This window comes from Chrysemys picta, chromosome 7 (assembly GCF_011386835.1).
Source record: "Chrysemys picta bellii isolate R12L10 chromosome 7, ASM1138683v2, whole genome shotgun sequence".
Classification (NCBI taxonomy): Eukaryota; Metazoa; Chordata; order Testudines; family Emydidae; genus Chrysemys; species Chrysemys picta.
Genome location: NC_088797.1, coordinates 4,187,069 through 4,211,919, shown reverse-complemented (window position 1 = coordinate 4,211,919; position 24,851 = coordinate 4,187,069). Strand labels below are relative to the sequence as shown.

Below are 24,851 nucleotides of genomic sequence, written 5' to 3'. Positions count from 1 at the left end.
AGAGGACTCCCCCAGCAACACCTGGGCTGGGGGAGGGGGAGAAGCGCCTCTCCCCGCTGCAGCAGCTCCGGAGTTAGAGCTGCAGGATAGGCGACTCTCCCCCGGCTGCAGCAGCTCTGGGCTGGGGCTGGTTTGGGGCTGGGGGAGGGGCACATCTCTCCACCACAACCCTGAGTGTCTGCGCCGTGCTTAATAGACAGCTGCACAGCTGCGCAGCTTAGAGCGAACTTAGGTCGTAGGATCTACACTGACTACCATACCTCCAAGAACCAGTTCCTGAAGGTAAGTAACCGTGCTTTCTCTGCAAGCATGTGCCAACGTGAATCCTGCTGTAGGTGACTGGCAAACAGTGTCCTCCCTGGATGAGGAGAGGGAGGAGTTTCAGCTGTATCAGCTGAACTGTGATTGCAGTACCGCTCTTGTGAACTTGGTGCCTTGGCCTGGCAGCCACGTCACAAGTATAATGTTTCACAAAAGTCAGTGTGTTACTCCACATTGCAGCTTGACACAACTCAGAGATAGGCATGCTTCTGAAGCTGGTGATAGATGCAGCCTGTGCTCTGGGAGAGTATGCCTTGATGTTCAAAGGAAAAGGCCCGCCAGAGATGACAGCAGATGGAAATGCAGTGTGGGATGCACTGGGAAGTTCTGTGACAAGATGGCATAACCTTTGGAGAAGTCAGAAATGGCCAGAGAGAAAGCAAAGTGGCTTGGTCCTACTCTGGTAATAGTGTAGAGCTCGGGATATGTCCTGGGGGGTGAGTTCCTTCTCTCTCAGTGTCGAGTGTGGCCTTGGGAAGAAGACTGTCAAGGTAACGGATTATTTTAGGTGAAAGTCCAAGACCACTTCAGGGTTGAACTTGGGGCGTGGTCTGAGCAGCACCGTGTCCCTATGAAAGACTGCGAAAGGAGGTTAAGCCATACGAGCTTTTAAGGAGACACAGAGACTTTGCTGACTCTGTGAGCCAGGTGATGGCCATCAGAAAGAGCATTTAATAGCAAGATGGTACATGGAGCATTCTGATAGTAGTTCAAAGGGAAACTCCAAGAGCTTCAGGAAGACGGCATTGAGGTCCCATGAGGGAACTGGGTCTATAACTGTAAGTTAAGTATGAAGGAGGCCTATAAGAAATTTCACTGTTGAGTGTGAAAAGATCAAATCCAGCCACACCAGAACGTGACACATCAATATTGCCGCCTAGTTGACTTCTGAATGACAGTGCCGCCCGTTCCTAGAGCATCTTTGGAATGGGTGCCTCTACTGGGTCCAGATTGTTTTGGACTGCCCATATGGAAAATAATTTCCATTGAGGAGAAAATGTTCCTGGTGGACAGATTCCTGCTTGGTATGAGAATGTTTTGGGCATGAAAGGAGCAGTCTTTTTCAGTGCCGCTCAATCAGCCAACATCCAAACCAGCATGTATAACAACTGCAGGCCTGGGTGCAAGATCTAACATTGGTTCTGAGTTATTGTATCTGGGCAGGCCTGTAGGTCTCATGGACATCTGTAGCATGTATGACAGCCAAAAATATCTCAGCCGCTAAGAGGCTATCAGGATGACTGTACTCTAAGCCCTCCTGATCTTGGACACAATCCTGGGGATCAAAGAAATTAGTGGGAAGGTGTAGCAGGGTGGACACCTGCTCCTGCCTGGAAGGGCCTGAGATAGCCCAGGGAGCACGCAGCGTGAAGGCTGAGCTGACTGGGGGAAGTGGCTGCAGCTGGGGCCACGTCCCAAACAGCCTCAGCAGGCCCTATAAAGGCAGGGAGCCAGGAGCTCAGGCCAGAGTCTCTCTCTGCCTTCAGAGAGAGAAGGGCCTGGCTGCAGCGAACTAGAGACAGAGTACCTGAGTGGAGCAGGGCTGGGGACAGGCTGAGGAGCTGGGGAGCTCCAGCCTGGAAAGCCCCAGGCTGCGGCCTAGCAGAACGCCAAGGGGTACTGGGGGTTGCAGAGGGCAGCCCAGGGCTAGGCCAAGGCAGCAGGTCCAAACCCAACCTCGCCGATGATGAGTGGCCTATACTGCAGTCTGCCCCAGGGAGCGGGGGCTAGTTAGTGACTGGCAGTGGCCTAGTGCTGAGGCAAGGTGGGGATAGTGGGTGGGGGTTCCCCAGGAAGGGGAGACCCAAATCTGTGGGGTACTGCCAGGGGGCAGCACACCAGATAATAGGGGCACAGGGTCCTGGAAGGGACACGGGTGCCAGCAGAGGACAAGGCGGATCACCGGCCTGCAGAGGGCGCTCCAGAGGCTGGTGAGCTAATTCCCTGGACGACCAGTAGGAAGCGCAGCAGGAGTGAGTCTGGACCTCTACAGAAGGCATACAGGAGTCCTTGAGACCACCAGGGAAGAAAGTCATCTGGCAACAAGCCCAGACTCACACCTCCTCTGGAACAAAAGTTCATGCATTTGCTATTGTCCTTTCTGATAAAAAAGGTCTATCATGGAGTTCCCATAGATGGAATAGGAAGTCTATGATACGCTCCTTCGGTGACCACTTGGGGTTGGTCACTATGTGCCTGCTAGGTCATTGCTGAGCCCAGGGAGATGTAGAGCCAGTGGGGTTATCCCATGTTGATGTTACCACTTCTAGAACCAGATGGCCTCCTCGGAAGGAGGTGATGAGCAGGTGCCTCTCAGTTTGTTATATAATGCATCACTGATGTGTTGTCTATCAGCATTTGCACCACGGAGTTCCGCAGAGATAGGAACCCTGTGCAGGCTAATCTGAAGGATTTCAGCACCAGGATGACCTGAAATCACGTCCTTGTGTTTGCAGGTGGAATGAGGCAAGGTGGCTTTTGAACGTAGTGCAAACTTGACTGGATCTGATGCATCTCACAATCATACCGTCAAATTTGCTGGTGGACCGTGGGAGCAGTGTGCGCTGTGAAGTAGGAGGCAGGCTGGCATCTTCTGCCATACCTCAGTCTTTTCTTGGCCTGGTAGTCAGGATGCCTGCGCTGGGAGGATGGAATCCACAGCCTTGACTGGGACTAGGGCCAGGATGGTTTGTGGTCAGGTGGCTTTAGGATCTTTAAACATGTGCTGAGCACTCTCTGTATGCTTGCTGAAGAGCTCCATGCCCTAGACCAATAGATCCTCAATTGTGGCCTGTACCCGATGTTTGGTGCCATAATGTTCTGTGGATTGTCACTGTGGGGCCACAGCTCTTGCCCTGGTGTCGGAGGCAACCACTGCAGTGCTCCCTTGGCCACCTGCTGACTTTCCTGTATTATGTCTCTGATTCTATGCTCAGCACAATCTCTGTTGGTGCCAAACTTTGCTGGATGACACTGGCTTGTCCACTAGCAGGATCTTGGACCTTGTCTCCTCATAGGCTGATGGCACCTTCACAGGTTGTTCCAGAAGGTGTAATTTAAGCCTTACATCTTGTGACTTACACAGCAGAAAATGATAGGCTCTCCAAGCATCTGCTAGGAATGTGCAGTTCCCCTGAACAGAAGAGGCACCTGCTATGTCCATCTTTTAAGGGGATCAGTTATCAGAGGATGGGCAGGGTTTGAAGCCACCATGTTAGGGAGCCTTGGTACAGAGAGAGTTTGTATGGGGTGAGAGTTCTAGCCACCAGTCAAAATGGGTTGACATGGTCACAGCAATTGCAGATGAAGGTCAGATGAAGGAGTTATGAAGAAATTCAGAAGGTTTAGCTGACGCTCACAATAAGCAGGTTCGACACTCGCCAGATTCCATCTCCCTGTCACGGGTGGGAAGATTACCGCTCTGCCCTCACACAGGGAGAAACGAGGAGGCACGTGGCACATGCACAGCCCTGACGGACCCTGCTACTCAAGAAGTCTCTGGTCTCATGTACCTGAGGCAATGTGCACCTCCTGCGGGGTTCACACTGATAAATACTTGTAGAAGCAGCATGTTTACATCACAACCATATCTACTAATGACTTAAGAATTGATTATGTTATTCAGGAACTCTATCATCCATACCATCTGATGCAATCAAAAGCAAAGAATTAACCAGAAAACATCTAATATCAATATAGTCTGAGGCCTGAGAACATGGATGTTACCACTAATGGATTTCTTAAACTGGAATTCTTAAACCCTAAATTCAACTTGGGATACAAAGTGACTGGCATCACAACTGAGACATTTCTACTCAGACCAGAAACTTTGAAGAACATCTGGCTTAATACATTTAGGTTAACTAACAGCCTCAGTGAGCCAGTCATTATGGTAATTTGGACTATGGGTACTTATAGTCTCTTAAATTTGGCCATAGAGCCAAGCATGCATTCTACTAATCTATCAGGTGTTTCTGTACTGATCTGAGAAACGAAAGGCTTGATCCTAGGGGCTACTGAGGCCAATGACAAAATTCCCATTTCCAGGATAGAAATTCTTAACTCCTGGGGCCTCATCAGGAGATCACTGAAGTCAATAGAAGCCCCAGAAGAACAGCTCACTACACAGGGGGAGAAAAAGCTATGAAATGCTTGATCAAGGAGGAAAAGTATGTGGTAGAAATGGAAGAAGTGCCTACCATATAGCTCCACTGTTACACCAATGATACCTTTGCTTTGCTTTACTGGCTCAGATCTTGTGACAAGAGTAAAATGGGCACTGGCTGGGGGCATGCCTTCTGACTACAGAAGTGTTATTCCAGAGCAGGTTTTGCATGGTTTGCAATCATGACTACGAATTCTAGGCAAAACTTGTCTTTAGAGGATTAACTGTTCCTGTTAGTTGTTGGGCCATACCAAAAGAAGACCAGCACAGAAATGCCATCAGCAACTTGCAGCAGATGCCGACAAACTTGGAAAACGGGAAAAGGAATGGAAACAGGAAACATTTACCATGAGGTCTTGCCATGACTAGATGTTTATAACAAAGAGATCCATGGAAAGATGACATGATCCAAAATTCACTGATTGAGGAAATGATGACAGAGAAGTTGAAAAAAAAAAAGATCAGGGTGGCAGGTGTGTTTAAGAAATCTGCCATTCAATTATAGGTACATTACACCCCTGGGGGCATGATCCTAAATCAGACTCATGCTGAGTTTAGATTTATACATCACTTGTAATAGCCAGAGGATGAGACAGTTAATGATCTCTCCTTTGTCCTATGTTTCTCGAGATCAAGCAGTACAGATAATTATGAATTATGAAAAGGGCTTTATGTTTCAGGGCAAAATTTGCATAGATAAGAGAGCATGCCTATGGGTTAGGTGGTTTCATGCTCAATAATTAAGTAAATTTCGGCAGAGGGAAGTGAGGCAGAAAATGGGTAAACTCACTCGTCTGTTGGATGATTTTTCTGCTTGTGGACCTGCAAAGCTCCATTTTTATGGTAGAAGCTATTGATAGTATATTAAGAGGTTGCCAGTGTTTTTAGAGTTCTGAGAGCAGAGGAATCAGTCGGTCTTGGCAAAGCCGTTACACATTTTCAGACACACTGAGCTAAACTGCCTTCAACTGAGCTCTGTATGTGCAATTGAGAGTGGAATTTGGTCCACTAAATCCAAGGAAATAGATGCATAGCTCCATGGGGATAGAGTTAAATATCTTTAAAAGGTATTGCCTTGGGTATCACAAGCTAATAAGATTACTTTGAAGAACTCGCTTTTGTGAAAATGCCACTTATATTTTACTTCCAGGATCAATATGGCAAGTAAGATTTTCTCACGCTCTCTGGCAGTTTCCAGCAGAAAAAGTTCAAAAGCAGCATCTTTTCCTCAGAATTACAGGTGAATCAAAGGAGGATTTTGCTGTTCAATCTTTTTAAACCATTTCAATGGGATGGCTTTATGGGAGCTGTAATTGATATCAGATGAGAAATGGCCCCTGTTAGCAGGCAGATTCGGGGAGGCAGGAGCAGGTCTTTTCTATTCCCGTGGAAGTGTTTAGATGAGGTCTGGACCATCCAAATGGACTAAGTAGCCATTGTCATGTGACATATCTATTTTCCTGCTGGAGGAAACAGAGTCTAGTGTTTAGTGCACAGGGTTTAGCATTCCTGAACTCTACTCGCAGCTCACCCATTGACTTGCTATGCCACATTAGACCAGTAGTTCTCAAACATTCGTACTGGTCACCCCTTTCACATCGCAAGCCTCTGAGTGCGACCCCCCTTATAAATTAAAAACCCTTTTTTATATATTTAACACCATTAGAAATGCTGGAGGCAAAGCGGGGTTTGGGGTGTAGGCTGACAGCTCGTGACCCCCCATGTAATAACCTTGTGACCCTCTGAGGTCCCGATCCCCAGTTTGAGAACCCCTGTGTTAGACAGATCACTTGTGGCCAGATTTTCAATTATTTAGGCACCTATCTGCATCTTCATACGCCTAAGTATAACCACTACGTGCCTCAGTTTACCCATCTGTAAAATAGGCTTACTGCCCTCTTCTTCAGCGAGGTGTTGCGAGGATTAATTAACTCATGTGCATAGAGTGCTTTAAGATCCTCAGGTGGAAGCCACTACATAAAGCGCAAGTTATTAATATTATTATACCTAGTACATCTGTGGGTTGAATATATTCACTGAGATCTCCCCCCCACATCAGCAGAGATACCATTCTTCACCAAAGTAGCAAGCTCTCTTTATATGAATGTATTTGATGAAGAAAAGCATTGGCAGATCGGGACGGACATTGGGAGAAAAATCAACCACAAATCAAGGGTTGAGGCATCTCCCCTCTTTGAGGCCCCGGTGGCTTTAACGGAGCTCGAGGGTCTTTTCAGAATTGCATTTTTTTTTAAAAGGGCTGTCCCAGCTGGGGAAGGAAGAGGTTGGTTTTTGGTGCGTCAGGATGTCAGCCTTCCATGCCGCTCAGTGATGATGAAGCCGGTCCCAAGTGGTCTAATGAGGGCACAGTCCATATACCGAGATGGCGGCATTAACTAGTATTATTAGTTGTATTACCATTGTGCCGAGGAGCACTAGTCATGAGCCAAGACCCCACTGTTCAAGTTTGAGCAATATCTAACTATACGTGCTGGGCCTCCTTTTCCTCAGTACCCTGCACCCAACTCTCAATCCTCCCAGATTCCGACCCCTCCCTGCTCAGCCCAACCATCATCCCAAAATTATGCTGATCACCTGGTGCCCCTGCAAAGCCCCACTGGCCCTCCATATCCCAGCTCGCTCTCTGTGCCTTTCACACCCACCAATCCTCACACCCCACAGTGATGCTGCCTGGTGCACCAAGGAGCCAAGAGAGCAGGGCCAAGCCCTTCTTGTCCTCCTGCCTGCCCCTAGCTCCCCATCTCCTGCCTGCACCCAGCTTCCCCATCGCCACATATCCCCTCACAGCCTTATTCAACTCTCCCCTTGTGCGGCTCCAGATTTCCATCTCCTCCACATCAGCTTGGCTGCCCAGCCAGTCTCAGGGACTCTGCTGCGCAAAGCCAGTGAAAGAGGAGACAGGCTAGAAACACTGCAGAACAGAACTAGCCAGCAGAAGCGAACAATCCCAGGGCTTTTCCTAGCAGAGAACAAGTACTGAATGAGAGGAATGTGTCTCTTTCTCTTCAACTGGGGATTTAGAATCTGGACTGTCCCTGGGCCTATATGCAAATGTCTCTGTGTTTGGAGCTTGTCAGGATTCTGGTTCTTTAGCCAGGGGATCCCTAAAGAACATGGGAGAATTTCAACAAGGTCTTATCTTCAAATGTTTCCTCGACCAGCGTTATTAAATATTAGCCCAAGACAATATTAGAGAAAATTCCACTCTCTCAGGTACTTAGAATTGGAAAAGGTACAGAGAAGGGCAGCAAAAAGGATTAGGAACACGGAACAGCGTCAGTACGAGGAGAGATTATAAAGACTGGGATTGTTCAGCTTAGAAAAGTGACAACTAAGGGGGGGAGGATATGATAGAGGTCTATAAAATCATGAACGGGGTAGAGAAAGTGAGTAAGAAAATGTTATTTACTCCGTCATGTAACACAAAAACCAGGGGTCATCCAATGAAATGAACAGACAGTTTAAAACAAACATAAGGAAGTAGTTCTTCACACTAGGTACCATCAACCCGTGGAACTCATTGCCAGGGGATGTTGTGAAGGCCAAAACTATAATGGGGTTAAAAAAAGAATTAGGTAAGTTCCTGGTGGATAGGTCTATCAATGGTTATTAGCCAAGATGGTCAGGGATACAACCCCTTCCTCTGGGTGTCCCTAAGCCTCTGACTGCCAGAAGCTGTGTCTGGATGACTGGGAATGGATCACTCGACAAACTGCCCTGTACAGGTCATTCCCTCTGAAGCATCTGGCACTGGCCACTGTCAGAAGACAGGATACTGAGCTAGATGGATCATTTGTCTGATCCAGTCTGACTGTTCTGAGGTACTCGTATATCCCCCATTATCTCAGCCCCACAATCTTTAATATATTTATCCGCGCAGCATGCCTGTGAGGTAGGACAATGCTATTATCCCCATTAGAGAGGTTTCTGATGCTTTCCCCTTTCCAGTGAGTGTATTTCTCCAGTGTCTCTTGTCCTAGTGTGCTACAGGCATCTTTGAAAGTTTTAGTTAAGATCAATGTAATAGCTGCAGTCGGAATCCTAGAGCTGCCAAACCACGACAGAAAACGAGAAGGAAACAAAGGAAAGGTATGTCATCATGTCACAACAAATAGACAATCCTTTGTGAAACTAATGTCACTATAACATGTTGTATATTTTAGTTCTGTAAATGAGACTGAATAATACCAAACAAGGTAGCAACCGCAAAGTCCATTCCAACATCATGAAACTTTAAAGTTTCCTTGTCGTTGTCACTGAAGGAGTAAAGAATTCTGTGTGATCGATGATATCTGGAAATATCCCATGAAAATGACCCGGAGCCAATATCTGCTCTCAGCTCCACTTCAGTGTAATTGGGAGAAGAATTTGGCCTTTGGTATCTTGAATATTACAACTATAACAAATGGCTGAGAATGATACTTTTGGTGCTTTACTTATACGCAATTCCCCTCTCCGTTCCCATATAACAGTGAAGGCCAAATCTGCACCTGGTGTAAATCAGAGCAATCCTACCACCCTGAGCTGAAACCAACGGAGTTGCTTACGCCAGACTCCATAATTGGCCCTGAATCCGTATTCAGTTCTAGACTGGATGCCCTGTGCTTCTATTTTTAAAAGACATCACTTTTGGTTTTGACATTTAAAAAAGTTATTCTGGAACTTTTAGTTGAAACCATTTGAGTGAATTGTCTGATGAATGCACAATATTTTCATGGTGAGAGTCAAACTGCAAAGCAAGTTAATTTTCATGAAACAGCATGGACATTGCAAACCTCTGTAAAGACTTAAAAGGAAAATTGTAATCTTGTCACAAACACAACTCTATTGCATCCACATAATTAAACTAGAACCTGTCCATAAAAAGTATGACTTCATTCAATAATTAACAGGAGGGTAGGCCTGCCTTACCTGGGATAGGTATAATGGGAATACTCTCATTAGGGACCACTCGAGGCGAGCTGCTGTCCTCCACGTAGAAATGAGCCGTCTGAAAACACTTTCTGTTAAAGGAACAGAATAAGTTAAGTGCTATGAAAAATAGCAGATAAAAATGCAGTGAAGAACTTTTGCACGTTCTGCCTTTCCATTTCTAGTTACATACTGTCAGATGTTACAGCTTTAAATGCTCGTTAGAGAAAACACATGTAAGCTGTATGTAGTTATATTTGTGCTTTCAGTATGACTTTAATTCACTGATACCTAACACTCCTCCTCCCCCCTCCCCCCCGGCTGAGGAGCATACTACTGCTACGTATCAGTTCACATTAAATTAAGCGCCAAAAGTTTACTATTTGAAATATTCTAGATTTTAAATACACAATTCAGAAAGAAACATACACAGTCCTATGGATCAGTTCTCAAATCAAAACTAAAGCAAGATGTTTCAAGGGAATATGCACCTACTGTAAAAGTTAATGCTGCGTAACAGTGGGCAGTATCTAACGCAGAATATGTGGCTACGTGTTACCCCGCTGCTGTTATGAAAGTTACAGTTTCAACAGTAACAAACTTTATTTCTATAAGCCCTAAACCCGTAAAATCCTCTTCATAACCTCCAGCTAACACGGAATCACAGATGCTGCTATAGAAAATCCAATCGATGCTTAGCTTGGGCCCCAGAAGCTGTCTCTGAAAAGGCCCAAGACGACAAGTCAAATGCAGAAACCATGCTAGAAACCCTGCAAGGAGGACTTAAATCCACCTGGCTGTTTTTACCTGTATTTAATGCAAAGTAGAGAGCACAAGCTGGTCATCATAGAGAAGGCACTGAGCAGATGAGAATCAAGAGATGCAAGAAGCTTCTGCATGGTGATGTTAACTGAGGCAGGGTTTTCCAACATCCGCGTCACTGCTCATTGCTGACTTAATGAGCTGCTTGAGGCTGGAACTGAATATTTAATGAGCCTTGCTCAGTGAGCAGCTATTGTGACGAGAGAAGGGTCTGCTCTCATCTGGCAGGGGCTCTTAACAAGAGCCTTGCCCTTCCATAAAGATCCCTCTTACTGCAGCTCTGAACGAACCGCTCCTCAACACCTGTATGGAGTTGGACCATAGCCCTGATTAACTGCCCCTTTATGGGAATTGTTGTTTCTCCTGCTGAAAAATATTTGGATTTAATGGCTTGTAACTTTCTGCCTTGTCCTATGCTTTTCTCTAATTCTGGACATTGTGTTCTGCATAGAAAGCCCACTCTCTATAGCCTGTTTTGCTGACATTGTCAAACTAATTTATGCTTCCATTGTTTCATCACAGATGCAAACCAGAGTGCTAAGAAGTCACTGAAAAAATCCAAGAATGCTTTAAGGCAAAACGGGTCCCGAAAAGAACCTAAGATCCCCACAGGTCAATGTTTGCACAGCAGCACAATACTAGCTATGGGACTTTGTAAATAATAAAAGTATATGACAAGTAAGTTCACATAGGCTATTGACTATGCAACCAGAAAAGATCACATTTCACAGCATGGCATGGTTTTCTTCAAGTGGGTCTTTTTATTCAGGGAGAGTGTCTTGTACCGTATTAGAGTTATTTATATGGTAAGCATACTTTGCTAGGGAACACCGTAGGGTGAAATCATACACGAGACTCCATATTGCGTGACATTTAAAGGAATTAGTTCATTTCCCCTCTCCTCCGCTGCCTTTTTTTTTTTTTTTTTTTTTTTTTAAAGCAAAAAGGGAATTCCTTTATTTTTTGGCAGCCTTTTCTTTGGACAATGCGCACCCTGGGGGCACAGAGCAGAATAAATCAGTCACACACAAGGGGAGAAAGTATGAATATGAAACAGGCAAAACGTTCACGGTTTTGATGCATTCAGGACTGTTTTCCCTTGAGTAAACTCTACAGAAAATCCACGGAGAGGTCTCCTGGTAATTGAGGCCTTAAGAACACATACCATTTTCCATATAGCAGTTTAATAAAGATAGACTTTTTTATTTATTGATCCCAGGGTTGCTTGGGGGAGGCGGGAGTTGGATTTACAATACATATGAAATGGTATTCTTTTTTATTCATTTATTTATTCTCTTCTCTCATATGCAAAAAACAAACAGAAAACCCATTGCATTGTGTTTTTTATATCTCCCCAAGGGAATCATTTAAGAAGAATATGAAATTGCTTAATTCTATAGCATAATTACATTGTGTGATGTGCGGAATGCACATATGTAGTAATATACTAAATATGCAGTAACATCTCAGTACAGTGTAATATATACAGGTATTAGTAATAATATATTAATCATATAGTAGAGTTTGCTGCTGTAATTTATGCAATTGACAAATCCATATTTCTCTTTCCTGGATGGCTGTTTATAGTGGTCATTGAAAACATCATTATGTCACAATCAGGTAATGATCCAAGTGCTTTGCCTAATTACAAATATATCAGACTACAACGCAGTGTGTACGTGTGGGTGTAACTGTAGGCATGGTATTACACATACATAATCAAGCATTTGCTTATTACAGCACTTCCTGGTAGCAAACACTGAAATTAAAATTAGTGGTAGGCTTCCCTTGTAATCCCTTTTTCACATGCTCATAGTGTTCTAAAAAACTCCTTTTCAGTTTTATCTTTTCAAATTTAGGGTTTGTCTACACTAGAACCACGACAGCTGCACCACTGCAGTGCTTCAGCGTCGACACTCCCTATGCTGAGGGGAGGAGTTCTCCTGCTGATGTAGGTATTGCACCTCCCTGAGAGGCGGTAGCTAGGCGATGGAAGAATTCTTCTGTCAACCTAGCGCTGTCTACACCAGGGGATAGGTCGGCTTAACTGCGTCACTCAGGAGAGTGGATTTTTCACACCCCGGAGCAATACAGCTGGGTCAACCTAATTTTTTTTAGCACAGACCAGGCCTTAGTCTCAGCTAATATTGTGGGAAGGGAGAGGGGAAGTTTGATGAAAGTCCATTCACCCATTTCAGGTCGGTAAAGGTGATACAAATACACCTTCTCCTCTGCAAGGAGGCTTTTAATGACATAGTAACTCCAAAGCTGAAACTTTACAGATGGCTAGTCCTCAATGAGGCTATTCTCCAGACTGATCTGTCAAAAAATCCCATACAAAATAAATGAATAATTTTTGAAGAATGAGTTTTACAAACTCACAAGATGAACTTTCCATAAAGATCAGGTTATTAGGCCAGTTCCTTGGCTTCTCTTCAGTCTCCTTTATGGGGCTGCAGCATGGGGCTGATAGCTACCTTAGCGCAGGCACTTATCCCTCCCCCGCAGTAGAGGGGGCATTCTGTGGTCACCTGTGGGTGCAATGGGGCAGGACACGCTATGTTCCAGTGATTGTGCCCAGAGGAGCAGCCGTTTGGGCAATGTTCCCTCTAATTTTTCCCATCCATGTGTGGAATGAATTTTGTTACGTGCACCAATATGGAGGTGATCAGTGGCGGGGCTGAGGGGTTCAGATGGGGCTCAGGGCTGGGGCGAGGGTTCTGGCTGGGTACGGGATGGGCCCGGGGATGAGGAGTTTGGGGTGCAGGCTGCCCAGGGCTGCAGTGGGGAGAGAGGACTCCCCCCAGCCCTCTCTCCTGCAGCAGCAGCTGGGCTGGGGGAGAGGCGCCTCTCCCAGGCCACAGCAGCTGCGGGGATGGGGGAGTCACTGCAGTGCCGCATGCCCCAAGCTCCTCCACCACCACCCCCACCTCGCCCCCCTGCCCTTGAGTGCAGCGTGAACGCCTGCACAGCCCTTGGTGGTCTCCTGTGCGGCCACACAGGTGCGTACCTTAGCGGGAACATAGCGTTTAGTGAAAGTTAGAGCAGACTCTACAATAAGAGAGTCCCTGCCCCAAACAATCCAAGGGTATGTACTGGGGTCCAAGGAATCCCAGTCCGAAGTCCTAGCCACAGTGTTCGCAGGGTCGGGACCGATAATTGTCAGCAGAACATTACACTACTTGTAAATTTGCTAGGGAAACCGAAAGTGTGACTGATACACAAGGTTTATGCCGGACACTTTTCCTGACAGCTAGAAGCAGCGTTCTGTGAATTAGCAATTGAGCTTTGGCAATGGCATAAATTATCGCTCCAAGCTTTCCTGAAATACTAGATCCAAATGACAGAAGCGATTCTACAGCAGCGATTTAAAGTAAAGCAAAGCACATTCTTAATTTTAATTCCACACAATTCCGGGCAGCCCGCATGCTGCTGCAAAGTCCCCAGGACTCTGTTGCCTTTGAAACAAAATCAGTGTGCAGTGAAACAGACTCCTCCCCCGAGCCCCATATGCTTTTTTGGGCTGCTTTTCTCTGGGGCACAATAACCAGAGATCAGACACATAATTGTCACACATGGGGCAAAGATGCAGAAAGCCAGACTCCGTGAGACCAACATCTCCACAGAAAGGGAACGGTGGGAGTGTCTGACACTCTAAGATTACATTTTTGGCAAGTTTTTTCTCCCTAATATCCTTAGAGGCCGATTTTGTTCAACATCTTCACTGATGATCTGGAGGATGGCGTGGACTGCACCCTCAGCAAGTTCACGGATGACACTAAGCTGGGGGGAGAGGTAGATACGCTGGAGGGTAGGGATAGGGTCCAGAGCAACCTAGACAAATTAGAGGATTGGGCCAAAAGAAATCTGATGAGGCTCAACAAGGACAAGTGCAGAGTCCTGCACTTAGGCCGGAAGAATCCCATGCACTGCTACAGACTGGGGGTTCGGGCTCCAGCTGGGGGTGTGGGCTCTGGGGTGGGGTTGGGGATGAGGGGTTTGGTGTGCAGGAGGGGGCTCCGGGCTGGGGCAGAGGGTAGGGGTGTGCGGGGGTATGGACTCTGGGCTAGGGGTGTGGGCTCCAGGTGAGGCCAGAAATAAGGGGTTCAGGATGTGTGAAAGGGCTCCGGGCTGGGGGCTCCAACTGGGGGTGCGGGCTCTGAGGTGGGGCTGGGGATGAGGGGTTTGGGATGCAGGAGGGGGCTCCGGACTGGGGCAGGGGTGGGGGCTCCAGCTGGGGGTGCGGGCTCTGAGGGGTTTGGGGTGCAGGAGGGGGCTCCAGGCTGGGGCAGGGGGTTGGGGTGTGGAGGGGTGTGGGCTCCGGAAGGGAGTTTGGGTCCCGGCAGCACTTACTGTGGCTCCCAGGAAGCGGCCGCCAGGTCCCTGCAGCCCCTAGGCGCACGGGTGGCCAGGGGGGCTCTGTGCGCTGCCCTCCCGCAGCTCCCACTGATCGTGGTTCCCGGCCAATGGGAGCTGCGGAGCTGGCATTCAGGGCGGGGAGCAGCGCACGGAGCCTCCCTGGCTGCCCATGTGCCTAGGGGCTGCAAGGACCTGGTGGCTGCTTCCGGGAGCTGTGTGGAGCTAGGGCAGGCAGGGAACCTACCTTAGCCCCGGGCCTGCCCTGCGCCACCGACCGGAGTCACCGGGGTCCCTTTTCGACTGGGAGTTCTGGTCGAAAACCAGATGCCTGGCACCCTAGACAGTGAAAGAGCTTGTTCCCTGCCTCTGCACATGCAGTTTTAGATTCAGTCAAATTATTTCACACTCTCAGTGAGCAATTTTTGCATGTTGTCCAGTGAACAGAGTCCAGATTAGTTTCTGATGGAACTGACAACAGAGCACCAGTACTGCACTGCTCTGCCCTTTAAACCAGGTTCACCCCTCCTCTGTGGACATTTGTCAGTGTCACCATCAAAACTGGCAACGACGTCTCAAAAAAGATCCTCAGACTGTGAAAGAGCAGAAATGCTGCAAATCAGGACTAAGTAACTGGCAGACCAGAGTATGGGAGCTTGGACAGCAACTGCCTGCAGTCTGCCAAGCTCTAGCCAGGGCATCAGTCACTGACTTTTATGAGCAAGAAAATTGACTCCAGCATCAAAAACAAACAAAAAATAAACAGAGGGACCGAGAAAACACAGACGCAAAACCGATGTCCTGAATATTAACAAGTGACTAGTGAGGAGCTATAATATTACACTCATCCTTTCACTGTATGCTAAGGAGTATCTGCACTCCCCTCCTTCATACAGGGCACGAGAGAGCGAAAATTGTCATTTTCTGAGAGTATTTTGCTTCCAGTGTCTTCCAGGCTTAAAAAAATACCATCCCGCATCTCAACAGCAGAACGATATAAGAAGCCGGAAGTGCATGCGCTCTTAAGAAACCTCCTCCAAACAGAATCAGAAAGATATCAAATGCTAGAGAGGTAACACAGAGAATGCTGCCTTCACATACGAACTGTGGAATGACGTAAACCTGGCAACGTATAAAACAAAGAGCGAATGTACTGCTGGAACAAGAGGAAAATTTCCCACTACATCTATATAAGGCTGGTTCTCCTGGGTCTCTCTCATGAAGATGATTTTCCTTCTCCTCACAAACTAATTTCTGCCTGTTATTCTTTTCTTGTTGTAGCGGTGTTGGTCCCAGGATACTAGAGAGACAAGTTGGCCGAGATATTATTATCTTTTATTGGACTAACTTCTGTTGGTGAGAGAGACAAGCTTCTGAGCTGACACAGAGTTCTTCAGGTCTGGGAAATCACCTTCGTTTTACAGCTCTGAGTAAACCCGAAAGCTTGTCTCTCTCACCAACAGAACTTGGTCCAATAAAAGATATTCCTCCCCCACCTTGTCTTTCTTGTGCAGTGTTGACCATAAGAGGCCAATACTGTACCTGAACAGAGTGTGCCCAGGTTGTGGAATCTTTGTCTAGCTACAATGGCATAAAAATACACTATCCCTTTCACAGCACTTCCTATGGGTATTTCCTTACAGTAGCAAGTTGTTACACACCCAATTAGTCCCACTGAAGTGAACGGGACTCCTTGGCTGAGTGTGTGTTCACTAAGGTGGCCTGTCTGGCCCCATGGTTGTAAAATGGATGTTCTGCTAGATAGAGCAGGCATTCCTAGTCCTCCTTGTATAATGATTTCGCTAATGGCTAACCTTCTCTCCCCCTCGCTCTCTCAGCATGCTGAAAAAATTACACCAGTCCGCGTAACAAACACACACGTGATCATTTAGACCCGTTCCTCTGCTTTTCCCGAGCCCTCTGGCCATTCAGAATCACACAAGCTCTGCTAATCACCTTTCCACATATGGAAAGAAAAGCTACACTTTTCGCAATTAAGAGGAAAGCACTCTGTGGAAAAGACAACCACCGTTAAAAGACATTAGGCAATAAGAATGAAGTAACCTAAAAAATATTACAGTGCTCATTCACTGGGTACTCCTTTTGCTGATATGAAAATTTCTTCAGGGTATGTTAAGAAGTGTATCTTGTTTACCTAGTAATTAAAAAAAAACATTTTGGGGATTCAATTAGCGTCTATGCGTGTACTGTCACTCTTCTATTCAAAAGCAATCATAAAGTTGCTAAACAGGTTGAACATTTGGGTTTTTTTATACAGACACTGAAAGTATTTGAAGAAGCACACGTTCTCAGTGGAGAAGTAGCTTATCATGCCATTTCCAGAGGCCAAAAGAAACAAACCATTTGATACCTATCAAATAGGCAAGCAAGGTCATTTCCCGCCCCCCCAAACAAGTGCACAGTTTGTCTATTCAAAATATACACATATGGGCGCGAACAAGGAATTGGCCATGAAAAATGCTCCACTGTTGTGCACAGTGTTGAAGTGAAAGATTTATAGGTGTGCAGCATTCACTTCCTGTGTGAGATAGGTCTCTCGTCCAACACGGGGCGAAGGGTATTATGTTGAAATGATGCATCACACAGTAGATCCTTTCTAAAAAGAACTCTAGCTAAGCCTGGAAGTTACTTTTATTTAAATATAAAGATTCTTATTTCATGGATCACCTTGCTAGCAACACAGCAGAGGAAAGCACTGCCTCTTATCACACCCCTTCTCCATAGCGTATACACTCAAAGCTACAGAAGCTGAAAGTGGGGATAGCCTTCTACAGTTTGTGTCTGCTTATCAGAGCCCTGCTGTTCTCTGCCCCAAACACCCCTGCACATGTCTTTGCAGCACAAGGTAAATGTCGGTGGTAGCTAGCGGGTAGAAGGGAAGGAATAAAACAACGGGATAAGAGGAAGTGGGTGAGAATTAAAGATATGGTCCCTTTCAAAGAATACATCAAAGGTCAAAACTTTCCATCTGAAAAAACAATTTGGCAACGAGGAGTTGTGACTTTTTGGCGGAGAAGGATAGCTGACTTAGTATGTAACCCCCGCCTGCTCGGCGTGGCGCTCTGTCCCCCTCTACTGGTGGCTAGACCAGCTAGAAATTGATAAGCCTGCTACAGCTTTGGCTAAGAGAAATGTGTCTTTTAGCTCAGGCAGTAGAGGCTTGTGCATTAAGCTCAAGAGATCCCAGGTTTGATTCCTGCTGCTGATGACCCACCAAGGGGCAGTGGCGTTATAAGTGGTGGTCCGTACTACGTCTCTTAGTCAAGGCTGTAACAGGCTCATCAATCTCTATCTGGCCTACTCACCACTAGAGGGAGACAGAGTGCCACACCGACCAGGCACAGGTCACAAGTATTTACAGTCTGTTGCAGAGATGTCCATGTTAAGAACAAAGGATTCATTTGCAAACCTTGTTCCCCTGATGCCAACAGATTATACAGAATAACCTTAAACTTTAGCCCAGGGTTGTCTCCCTTTCTGTAGTATACAGTGCTGAACACAGTCAGTATGCAATAAACGTTTAGAAAAAGGGATTGAAGTGGTTAAACAGCTGTAGAAAGCATGACACATGCACAAAGACTTGATTTCACAAACCCTCCCCCATTCCTAACATCATCAGATGTACAACCAAAAAGTGTCCAGGTGGCCAATGATGTAATGCATTTACAAAGCTCTTCAACTGCAAATTGTAAGTGGATAAATCTTAGTTTAACCCAGCATAAACATTTCCCATGCTCCCTTCTCCCATCTTTCTAGTGTCCCCTGAGAACAGCTAAGGCAATTGTGAAAGCTTATTAGTGATGACACTAACCCTTGTAACACTCGGTAACTAATTATTATCTTTGTGACCTTTGACAGAGCTAGAAGAGTCAGAATTTCCCCGAGTTTTAATCAATAGCTTGCAACATCTGTGTTGATTACACTCCGCAGTTTCACATGCGCCTGAGGAGGTTTTCTCTTCGGTATTTTCCACGGAAAGAGAGTATGCTCTCAGGCATATGCATTGCCACTCAGAGGAGTTCGAGGAGAAAGCCGGGTTTAAAAATCTACGGGCAACATTTTAACATAGTCTTTAAAAATGGGGTATCGGTAAGGTAAGAAAAAGTGCATCTGCAATCACATTTTTTCTCTATGAACCACAGATGTATTTAGTGCCATGGGTATGTATATGTTGCGAAGCTAGCAAACGGCCTAGCTACTGTATCTTCCACGCTGTATATTACAGGTTAAAATGGTGAGAGATTCAGTTATCCAAGCAAATCATAGCTTAAGTGGTGCCTTAAAATGCTCAGTTCCAACACCCTGACTACAGCAGGGGATCAGAAAGTAGCCTAAAACTCTTCTAAATGGCACCTAAATTTTCCTCCAAGTGAAGAGCTGTACAGTAATTGCAAGAACTCCCGTGATCAATGAAGACAGGCTGTCAGTACCAACACTAGAAGCTCAAGATTGCACTGGGGCTCTGTGCAGGCCCCAAACACATCTGTTTGCAAGAGTTGGGTCTTATTTTGCCACACCACCAACAGAAGGCGCTTGCGTGACTCGTACACAGTAGCTAGTTTTATAAAGCTATCCAATGAGACATACCTTAGAATAAGAAGAAACCTAAGTCTAAATTTAAAGTACACGTGGCTGTGTTTTTGTCCAGGTCCAAAAACTGGGTGCATTCTTTTCATGTTTTAATTCACATACGCTAATTCACTGGGGCCAGAAGCTATCCTATAAAAACTGCAATTCAGAAAAGGCTTGTTAACAGTGAGTAGCAGAGAGAGCTTTTCTGCTTGGAATATGCACCTGAAAACAGTAAATGCTTCCAAAATACAAGAGACCTGCTTTTCCGGCTGAAGGATTATCTTTCCTTCAAATTACAATAAGAAAACAGAACAATTACTTGATATTTATTTGAAGTGTCCCTTGGGTGATCACCAAACCAGCGTTTGGATCTAGACATGCCTGCAACTAAATGTACTTAAAATTTAGACTTAGTTCTCATCTTGTTCTTAGGCATTGGCCGTTTTTAACTGCAACTCAGAGATTCTTAAATGTGTTTAGTATAATTAACCATACAATGGGAAGGTAGTTCCCGCTTTCTTTCCAGACCGGAAAGATTCATTTGCTGATGGGAGTCTAGATGACTGGGAAGATCTTCCCGAAACTATTTTGGCATATTTCAAGTTCGGACTAGTTAGGGCAGGTTTTTCTTTTTGAGTGTTGTGAATAATATGGAAAGTCTTTATTGTTTGCCTTTTTACATAGAAAATGGAATTTCACAAATTTTGTGGAAAATCCTATAGCTTCTTATGAAAATTTGGTTTCAAATGTATTGAGAGGACCCTTTGATCAACATAACACAAGAGTAGCAGGTGACAAAAGAAAAGAACAGATGTTTAGTACCTGACAGACAGAGTTGATGGGGGACACAGGAAATACAAAAAGAACAGGAGTACTTGTGGCACCTTAGGGTACGTCCAGACTACCCGCCAAATTGGCGGGTAGTAATCGATCTATCAGGAATTGATATATCGCGTCTCGTCTAGACGCGATATATCGCTCCCCGAATGCGCTCCCATCGATTCCGGAACTCCACCAGGGCGAGCGGCGGTAGCGGAATCGACAGGGGAGCTGCAGCCATCGATCCCACGCCGTGAGGACGGGAGGTAAGTAGAAATAAGATATGTCGACTTGAGCTACGCTATTCCCGTAGCTGAAGTTGCATATCTTACATCGACACACACCCTCCCCGTAGTGTAGACCAGCCCTTAGAGATTAACAAATTTATTTGAGCATAAGCTTTCGTGGGCTACAGCCCACTTCACCGGATGCATAGAATGGAACACACAGAAGCTATTTATACATACAGAGAACATGAGAAGGTGGAAGTAGCCAGACCAACTGTAAGACGCCAATCAATTGAGATGAGCTATCATCAGCAGGAGAGAAATTAAAAAAAAAACAACCTTTGAAGTGATAATCAAGATGACCCATAGAAGGTGTGTGGATACTTAACATGGGGAAATAGATTCAATTAGTGTAATGACCCAACCATTCCCAGTCTCTGTTCAAACCTAAGTTAATTGTATCTAATTTGCATATTAATTCAAGTTCATCAGTCTCTCTTTGGAGTCTGTTTTTGAAGTTTTTTTTGTTTCAAAATTGCCACCTTCAAGTCTGTCACTGAGTGGTTAGAGAGGTTAAAGTGTTCTCCCACTGGTTTTTGAATGTTATGATTCCTGATGTCAGATTTGTGTCCATTTATTCTTTTGCGTAGAGATCGTCCGGTTTGGCCAATGTATATGGAAATACAACATTTAATGCTATTACTCCAGTAAGGAAATTTACAAAAACTGCTCCTCACACTAAAGGACAGAATTTTTGGCATCCAGATAGTCTTCTTTCCACAGCCATGTCTGTGGAAGCCGAGATTTATGCAGGGACAGATAACAAACCTCATATGTTATATGGGTCTCTGAGGCAGAGGTCTGGGGAATCATTAATCTCTTTAGTGATCAGTATATTTGGAGATTCTGTTCCTAATGGTGCTGGTGCTGATATATTATCGACTCTTCACAATTCTAGCTAAGCCAGAGGTATATCTGGGGAGACACTTTTAATTAAGGCGTTCCTTGTATTCTAAGGTTAACAAGTGTAACGAGGAAACACAAATATCAGACACATCACAATAACTTAGTGCTCAATGAAACATTGTGGGGGGAACATTGAGCCATAGTCTCAGCTGAAGCCAACAGATCTCTGCTGATTTACAAAAGCTAAGGGTCTGTCCAAGAACGTCAGTAGTCGATAGGGCAACTGCTCCTTACACGCATTTTTCTAAACAAATAAACAAATCCCACAAACAACAGCAATCCTCTAATACAAATCCAAGAGATTTTAGGCTCATACACCAGAAAGATCAAATGAATACAAAAAAGGTGTAAGCATTATTAAAGCTAAGTGTAATTAAGACGCATGAGCAAATGAAGACAATGCTTATTTGGACTTACCACTTTCCCAGACCTAATAAACATTGGCCAGATAATTTTCCAATAAAAAAAATTCTAGACATTTTATAACCAAATGTTGTTGCTGATACTTTAATTCCTCAAGAGGCACTGGTGACTGTACTATCTCAGTCAAAGATCAAGAATGAGTTTTAAAAAGACGGGGCACAGAGTGAGAAGGGAGAATAAAATTTTTCAAAATATTTATAAAAAGGAAAAAAGAAACAAGAACATCTTTGAAGTTTCAGAGCTATCCCTTGGTTCAAAATGCCTTGAGTATTCCTGTTAAGGGAAAAGATGTTTGTTATGCAAAAGGATTGAAAGATCAAGGAACATCATTAAATATTACAGTGGGATTTAGAAACATGTATTAATAGATCCCTGATTGTACAGAAAAGTCAAGAATTTTCAAGTTAGTAGCAGAGGATAGTCTGCCTTTCGGAGATCAGTGTAACAGTCAAAATTAAACTGAGGCCTGGAAACTACTTTCATACCCAGATCAATTCAGTTCTGAGCAGAGATACAACGTGTACAGATAATGTATTAGCTTCCATTTGCCTTAATGTGTGTATTGAAACATCTAATAAAAAGAATCATCATATTGAAATGAATATTCTGACTAAAGATAAAACGGAGTTTCAAATGAGTGAGATACAAGATAGGGAACTCAAGTCATTTACATTAATTACCAATAGGGCTGTCTGTGTTTAGATCCCTTAACAACAGATCCTCTTTATTATGTTTTGTGTTCATATTTGCAGAACATAGGCTAGTAGGCTTTATTCTACTTAATTTTGACTGATTTCTTAAATCTCTGCTCATTTAACTTTAGCACTGGTTACTGTAGAACTGTCTCAAGATTGCGGGTGAGGGGGATAAAAAGCAGTATTCATTGGAGGCTGCATTTTAACAAGAAACATGTGAGTGTTTCTGAATGTTAACGTTAAAAAGAGAGCAGGTGGGCCAGGTACCTCTTCATTGCTCTCCACTAGACAACTGGGAGTAGTCACTTGGTTTCAGAAATCTTTTCCATTCACGCCACATAAAGTGACCTCTGACTCTAAAGGCAGATATAATTTTGTCCATGATTTTTTGGGTTCTGTTCCTTATTCTATTTTGTAATACCTATGACCCTAACAATCCTGTTCGTGATATCTCCCCCCCCCCCAATCTGTATTTGCTCTCCACATTCTTATGTGATCTCTGGTAGCAATTTTAATACTGTTCTGCTGGAGGGGTTAGATTATAGCCCTGCGACCAATAGAGTGATAACAATAATTAAGGCTGTTACACCCATTCTAAGGAATACCATCTAACCAATACATAGACTTGGCACAGTTGTATTCTTCTGTTTGTGATTTCACTAAATGATCCACTCCATCAACTTCCATCTCTGAGGTCTTGGAAACTCAGTAACATTTTTCCTCAAGTTTTATACCTGTGCCTTAAGTTGAGGAATTTTGCAAGATGAAGCCTGTATAAAACACAGATTAAATAGAAAAACATTTTGCCATTCTCTCTGGTAGCTGTGTCTCAGACTTTTGATTTTAGGTCTGTGATTTCTTGTCTAGATCACTCAAGTGTGAAATACCTTTTGACCCATTTATTTGTCTTCTAGCTGATTACAACCAACTTGACAGGATGGATAAATCAACTTGGTGATTTTTGTCACATGCTTTATTTATAGCACATGAAGTTTTACTTCCACAATAGACTCGAAAAAGCTGTCCAGACACTGAGCTCTTGTATCCTAACATTATTGCATACTACGGTTTTAGATATCATTTGTTGGACCAATTCTTTGCAGAGATCCAGGAAGTCTGGGAATTCTCTAATGAACGCTCATCAAAGGAACTTCAGCAATTCTCGCCATTAGAAAATATTGTAGATATTGCTCATTTTAGGAGGATTTTTTAAAATTTAATCTGAGTATTTTTAATGTGTCACAGTTCTTTGCAATTTGTACCCACTTACCCCTGTTTTGTGACCAGTTTATACCTACTGCTGGGGGAATTCTGTGCCACTGCACAAAGCAGAATTTTGCAGAAATTAACACTGCATGTGCACAATTTCCTTTCCCCCACAGAAATGAGCTACAGTGCTGCTGGCCGCCACTAAGGGCTGCTGGATCCAGCAGAGCCCAGCTCGGACAGAGAAGACACTGCCGGGTGGCGGGGAAAGGAGCTAGAGGGTTCCTAGCAGCTGCAGTTCCCAGCATGTCCTGAGGGAAAGAGCGGGCTGTGTGCAGGAAACTCCATGCAAGCATGGGACCAAGCATCAGGCTGTTTTTCCCTCCGGATCCCTGGGCTCTGGGGGGAAGAGGGTGGATGTCTGGGCCGGGGGTGGGGGAGTCCATGGCTGGGCTCTGAGGGGAAAGGAGTGTGGGTATCTGGGCAAGGGGGGACCCCGTGGCTGGGCTGTGGGGGGGGGGGCAGGGAGTATGGGTATCTGGGCTGGAGGTGGGGGGGCCAATGGCTGGGCTCTGGGAGAGAAGGGGGCAGAGAAACAGGAATTGGGTTGTCATAGGGGTTTCTTTAACTCTCTACGCCTGGGGGAAATTTTGTGTGTGCCCCTGTATTGTTAGACACACTTGCTGACAGATATTTTGAAATAAGTTACCAAAATAATTGAAACTGGTGTGATTATGTAGTGTTATTTTGATAAATAAAATCTGCAGAATTTTAAAATATTGTGCACAGAGTTTTTATTTTTTGGGCACCTAATTTTTTAATTTTTGGCGCAGAATGCCCCCAGGAGTATTATACCAAGGGGGGGCTTTCATCACTTTTATGACACCACTGTGTTTGGCCCAGACACATCCAAGGGAGCTGCACCCAGTTACTCCAGGTTACATTTGGCCAAATGTCCACTAATCTGTAGTTGCAGATCACAATTTATTTATTTTTTTAAACCATGAGCACACTGCAGTTTGGAAAGGGGGAAATTATTGTTCTCACTTATAAAAGGGCAAATTGAACAGCTTTTATATGAGCAAGCAAACCCTGTCACATCAGCACAAGACGTTCAGTGCCAGATAATTTCAGCTGACTAACAAATGAGTCTTTTTTTCTCAAGGATGTGTGGCAGAATACGGTGTGTTTAATTAACGTCTTTTTTTGTTGGCAAACAAATACTCTCTCTCCCGTTCCAATGCACCAATGAGATGCGATGTTCCCAGGGCAGAGAGAAAAGGCGCGCGCGCACGCACGCACACACACACACACACACACACACAC

General features: G+C 44.9%; 1 protein-coding gene across 8 annotated transcripts in view; it reads right to left on the bottom strand.

Moving 5' to 3' along the window:
- Positions 1-24,851, bottom strand: part of PTPRG (protein tyrosine phosphatase receptor type G) — a 579,897-nt gene that overhangs the window by 43,375 nt on the left and 511,671 nt on the right. For all 8 annotated transcript variants that reach the window (XM_065550638.1, XM_065550639.1, XM_065550634.1 and 5 more), the window contains one exon: positions 9,419-9,510. In XM_065550638.1, the coding sequence (XP_065406710.1) occupies positions 9,419-9,510 (92 nt within the window). The remainder of the gene's footprint in view (positions 1-9,418; positions 9,511-24,851) is intronic.